Source organism: Pempheris klunzingeri, chromosome 11 (assembly GCF_042242105.1).
Source record: "Pempheris klunzingeri isolate RE-2024b chromosome 11, fPemKlu1.hap1, whole genome shotgun sequence".
Lineage (NCBI taxonomy): Eukaryota > Metazoa > Chordata > Actinopteri > Acropomatiformes > Pempheridae > Pempheris > Pempheris klunzingeri.
The window spans coordinates 10,707,590-10,713,589 of record NC_092022.1 but is presented as its reverse complement, the minus strand read 5'-3'; the positions used below and the strand labels follow the sequence as shown (position 1 = coordinate 10,713,589).

The following is a 6,000-nucleotide window of genomic DNA, read 5'->3' as shown; positions in this document are numbered from 1 at the left end:
CAGATGTGGGGCTGTGGTTTTGTTTTTTTCCCCCCAGCTTGGGGATCTGTTGCTTCACCACAAGTAGCCTATCTTCCCTTAGCGACACAGCCCGGTTGGACGGTGCGTTCAACAACAGGCTGCACAGTTTAACTCTTTGGCTGCTGGCGGAGGTTGGCGCATTATTGAACCACTCCCTCTGACCAAACCGAGAGGATGGGCTGATAGAGTGTGTGTGTGTGAGAGTGTGTGAGAGAGAGAGAGCAATAGCTCAACATGTTCTATCAACCCTCAGTTAACTCTATTTGTAAATCACACAGGAGACCAACAGCATAAAATACCAACCATACTGAGCACTAAATGTGAACTGTGGTGTATTGCTTTGTATCTTCTGCGGTTGCTCTGAGTGTCGTTTAGGTTTTTATGTCAGACTCCTGCATGTGAAAATGTAAAAGACACGCTGTACTTTAACACATACATACAGTTACAGAGACAAACCTCTAAATGAGCCCATTCATCACTCTTCATATGAGGATTAATGTCAGCCAGGACTCTCAGCAGGACCCCCTGTAGTTCAACTGATCCAGATGTAGTTTTACTCTCATTTCCGGGTGTAGTCTGAGATTATTGTTGTTGTTGTTATTAAGGAAGTACTAAGTGTGATCCAACAGGTAGCTTTGAGGCCCCCAGTATGTTAAAAACTCATCCATGTTGCTGAAATAACCTAAGAGTGCCACCTAGTGGGTCCTTTAGTGAACAACATGTGAGGTCAGCCTGCTCAGTGGGAAACCATCCTGTTCAGGTGATTAAAATCAGTACAAGTAGTAACATTACAGTGTGAAATAATCTGTATTAAGTATTCAAAATATGATTTACAAGATTAACTGTACTGATTTTATACCTCAAAGTTTGTTTACATTGTCTTAGGGAGTACTGCTGCATATGTGAAAAGGTTTTAGGCCTAAACCTGGAAGCCTTGTGTGTTTTGGTTGGAACTGAGGACTCCAAGTTTGTAAAAAAAATAAAATGTGTGTGTGTGTGTGTGTGTGTGTGTGTGTGTGTGTGTGTGTGTGTGTGTGTGTGTGTGTGTGTGTGTGTGTGTGTGTGTGTGTGTGTGTGTGTGTGGAGTTAGTGAGCTCACCAGACATCTGCAGCCTGCTCCTCATCCGTGCTTTGAGGTTAGCAGCTCGAGGCTACATTAGCTTCTTTGAGCATAATACACCTGACGATCTTTGACCCACCTGTGAGTGGTCGGGTTGCATTGTGGGTAATGTAGGCACCAGGTTTTGATGAGGAAAAAGGATGTGTCAAATTAATAATACGATATCTCTGGATCTACTTCAATCAATTTGGATATTTTATTCTTAATTAGTTCATCAAGAATATATATATTTTTTTACAAAAAACATTATTATTATTATTAGTATTTGTATTATTATTAGTAGTAGTAGTAGCAGCAGCAGCAGCAGCAGCAGTAGTAGTAGTAGTAGTAGTAGCATACAACTGAAATACTTAAAGTACATTCTGAAGTAGGATGTGTTATATTGAACATTGTGTTTTCTTTTGAAAATAAAGCACAGCTACATTTGTCATGTGCAAACACCTGAGAAAAATTATGTCAAAGACTATTTAACAATGGAAACATACACTAAACTTGTGGTGTAAAGTTTTCCTAAAGCAGGTGATTTTTCTAAGGAAGTCTGCACAAAATATTATGTATTTTTAAAAACAGCTTGCTACCTTTATTTGTATATTGTGTCTTAAAAACGTTTCCAAATTATATATTATATTTTAAACAAAAAAGGAAGATCACAGTCAAAGGAGTTCATTAGATTCATGAAACACAAGGGTACAAATGTAAGCACCAAATAAGAATGTTTACTAAAAACTTTTAATGATTCCTTTAATTAATTGTCTTCACTGTGTATGTGAAAGAAGTCTGCAGAGTGGGTTTGATAAGTACCAGGTCTCCTTGTGAGAAGTGAAGATAGATAAAATGATTGATCTAATTAGTAGAACCTAAAAAAATAGAAAAAAACAGAATCTGATGTTTTCTGTTTAAATAGAGAAAAGAGCAGCCCATATTTTAAGTTACAAACACTTCTGCTCAGATAAACTGTTTTAGATTGTAGTAAATCTTACAGGAAGTCAACATAAGCTATGAAATATGTCATCGACCTATGTTTTCTGAACAAGTGACATAAGTGAAACACTGAGCATTTACTAAAAATCATCTGCAAACTGGGCATTAAAAGAACAACGTTTTATTTATTAAAGCATTTTTATTATGACAAGTCAAGAAAAACATTAAAATTGCATCATTTTAGGGACAAAACAACAGCGATTCAACCAGCTGTGTAGCACAAAATCCTGTACATAAGTAGTCTCTCTTAAAACGTTTTACAAATAATTAACAACTGCGCACATTAATCTGTGGTGGTTACTAGACTAGTCACTGATGAACTGAACAGTTACCATATTTAAACAGTAATAATAATGTGAGATATGTGTCTGAGTTGGCACATTTTGTGATCTCATCGCAGTTCAACCCTCCTTCCTCAGCATACTGTAGCCTACAGTTATTGTGCCGTAACTTTACTGTGGTTAATGAGGTTTGCTTTGAGTATCATGCTTAAGACAATGTTGTTTTCATCATTTTTATTTAAGTGCTTGTTATTCTCAAGATATTAAGACCTAAAAAATACCATCTTAGTTTTCTAACCCCTATAGTGAGAAAATGCTTACTGTACTGCATAATAAAAGACTGCTGAATGAGACCTCACTGGAGTCCTGTTCCATTTTCAGAAAGAAGAAGACAAAAAAAGGTAAATAATTAAACAGTAGCCTAGTGATAGGCCTATGCCAGACATACTTTACCCATCTAAAAGTAGAACCACTGGTTATGTTCTGATTGGAATTAATTTCCTCCTCAGTTTTTGGTTTTACTACTTTTAACCTCCTGAAAATGATGGTGGATCATCTTTCATTAACATTACTGTCTTTTGAAGGTTCTTGTGCCTTTTGTAAGAGGTGAGAGAGGCTTCAAAGAGTCTCTATTTTATTCAGATACAAGGTTCAGTCTCTCACCCCATTTATTTCACCAATATAATTTAGTTATGAAACTAATTACTAGGAAATAAAAAAAGGAAATAAAAACAAACGTTTAATTCTAGGCCTTTCAAGGGAGCTCCCCATATTGTGGCCCTGGATGGTCAGTCCCTCTTCCCCCCTCCTACGACACCCCTGGACACAGCCAAAGTACTTTTGTAAATGAAGTGCTGACTCCGTGGTTTTAGTCCACTTCCTCAATAGTGGGCCCCTTTGAGTTGCCTCCTGCCTGGCTACCACAGCTCCCTGATGGAGCTGCTCCCTGGTACAGCTTGGTCACAATCGGCTTGCACACTTTCTCCAGTTCATTCTGCTGATGCTCATACTCGTCTTTCTCTGCCAGCTGGTTGTTCTCCAGCCAGGAGATAACCTGATTGCACTTGTCAATGATCATCTTTTTATCTTCCTCACTAATCTTTCCTTTCATGTTCTCATCCTCGACACTGCTCTTCATGTGGTAGGTGTACGACTCCAGTGAGTTCTTTGCAGCAATTTTCTCCCTCTGCACATCGTCCTCAGCCTTGTACTTTTCAGATTCTTGCACCATCCGCTCTATCTCCTCTTTGCTCAGACGGCCCTTGTCGTTGGTGATGGTGATTTTGTTTTCTTTGCCAGTGCTTTTGTCGACGGCTGACACATTCAGAATGCCATTGGCATCAATATCAAAGGTCACTTCCACCTGCGGTACACCCCGGGGAGCAGGGGGGATACCTGTGAGCTCAAATTTACCCAGGAGGTTGTTGTCCTTGGTCATGGCTCTCTCGCCCTCGTACACCTGAATCAGCACACCTGGCTGGTTATCCGAATACGTGGAGAAGATCTGGGTCTGCTTGCTGGGGATGGTGGTGTTTCGTTTGATGAGAGGAGTCATAACTCCGCCTGCAGTCTCAATGCCCAGGGACAAAGGAGCCACGTCCAGCAGCAGCAGGTCTTGCACGTTCTCTGAAGTGTCACCCATGAGGATAGCAGCCTGGACTGCTGCACCGTAGGCCACAGCCTCGTCAGGGTTGATGCTCTTGTTCAGTTCTCTACCATTAAAAAAGTCCTGCAAGAGCTTCTGGATTTTGGGAATTCTTGTGGAGCCACCGACCAGGACGATTTCATGGATCTTGGACTTATCCAACTTGGCATCTTGCAGAGCCTTCTCAACTGGCTCCAGCGTTCCCCTGAAGAGCTCCGAGTTGAGCTCCTCAAAGCGTGCCCTTGTGATGGAGGTGTAGAAGTCGACGCCCTCAAACAGAGAGTCGATCTCAATGCTAGCCTGGGTGCTGGAGGACAGGGTCCTCTTCGCTCTCTCACAAGCTGTTCGCAGTCTCCTCACTGCTCTCTTATTTTGGCTGATGTCCTTCTTGTGTTTTCTTTTAAACTCCTCTACAAAGTGGTTGACCATGCGGTTGTCAAAGTCCTCCCCGCCAAGGTGTGTGTCTCCAGCGGTGGCTTTTACCTCAAAGATGCCGTCCTCGATGGTCAGGATGGACACGTCAAAGGTGCCTCCACCGAGATCAAAGATGAGCACGTTGCGCTCTCCTCTTTTACCTTTATCCAGGCCGTAGGCGATGGCAGCTGCTGTGGGCTCGTTGATGATCCTCAGAACATTCAGTCCAGAGATCACCCCGGCATCTTTGGTTGCTTGCCTCTGAGAGTCGTTGAAATAAGCTGGAACTGTGATGACTGCATTTGTTACCCTCTGCCCCAGGAAGGCCTCAGCGACCTCCTTCATTTTAACTAGGACCATGGAGGAGATTTCCTCTGGGTAGAAGGCCTTGGTCTCCCCTTTATACTCCACCTGGACTTTGGGCTTTCCGTTATCACTGAACACTTTGAAAGGCCAGAGTTTCATGTCGGACTGGACAACTTGGTCGTTGAACTTTCTCCCGATGAGTCGTTTGGCGTCAAAAATTGTGTTGGTGGGGTTCATGGCAACCTGGTTCTTGGCAGCATCTCCAATGAGCCTCTCTGTGTCGGTAAAGGCCACATAGCTCGGAGTGGTCCTGTTCCCCTGGTCGTTAGCAATGATTTCCACTTTTCCATGCTGGAAAACTCCAACACAAGAATAGGTGGTGCCCAGATCAATGCCAATAGATATTCCCTTAGCCGAAGACATCCTGCTTAGTGCTCTAGAGTTCCTAGAAAAATGAGGAAACATCATGTTTTCATTTTCTAATGAAATGTACATGCATGAAAGTATTGATCACTGCAACAGAATGCAGAGATTTTTGATGTCAGTAATACTGATAAAATGTTTGTAACATCACTAGTTTGCCCGTTTAATTATCAGAAACAGACATATGCTAGATTTGCAGTTGAAATTAAGGAGACGACTGAAAATCCTGCTTCATGGCACAGTTTAACCCAATATAATATATATTAATAATAATATAATATAACAAATTAACTGAGTGTTACTCTGATTCCTTTGATTTACATATTCCCTAAATTCTATTTTGAAAACATCCCACACAACTAGTAATACACATCAGTAGATACTCAAATTCAACTGTTTCTCTAATGTACTGTGAAATGAACTTCATACCACCATTAATAAAGACATAATACAAAGCAGAATTAATGCATTAGAACTGATTTTAATGTAATCTTTTAGGGAACAAGAGGATTAAAATAATGCCTAAGGATACACCAATACCGTCACAGATTCATCATGATGAAGTTTGCACTGTTTCCATTCAAATGAATCCTTTACTACTTACTTTCAGTGATAATCTCTCTGTTGTTCAAAGATGTTGAAGAATCGCAGCAGTCTCCTTGAGTAGTTTCCTTCCTGTCAGCTTTTGTCACTGTGTGGCTCTTTTTAAACGAATGCCCGGACTCACTCTGACCCATTGCTTATATAGTAAAAAGCAGGTTTCCAGAACTCTCCCAGCACCCCCTGCTCCCCACCCCTACTCTGAGCTC

At 41.2% G+C, this 6,000-nt stretch overlaps 1 protein-coding gene across 1 annotated transcript; it reads right to left on the bottom strand.

Annotated features, from left to right (window-relative positions):
* Positions 1-3,271: 3,271 nt before the first annotated feature.
* On the bottom strand, positions 3,272-5,858 carry hspa1b (heat shock protein family A (Hsp70) member 1B). Its single transcript, XM_070839476.1, has 2 exons — positions 5,796-5,858; positions 3,272-5,213 (listed from the first exon to the last, which is right to left on the bottom strand). Exon 2 carries the CDS (start codon positions 5,189-5,191, stop codon positions 3,272-3,274), a length of 1,920 nt encoding a protein of 639 aa, XP_070695577.1. The 5' UTR covers positions 5,192-5,213; positions 5,796-5,858.
* Positions 5,859-6,000: the final 142 nt, after the last annotated feature.

Coding starts and splice junctions, on each gene's coding strand:
- hspa1b (XM_070839476.1), bottom strand. CDS start 5,191: ATGTCTTCGGCTAAGGGAATATCTATTGGCATTGATCTGGGCACCACC.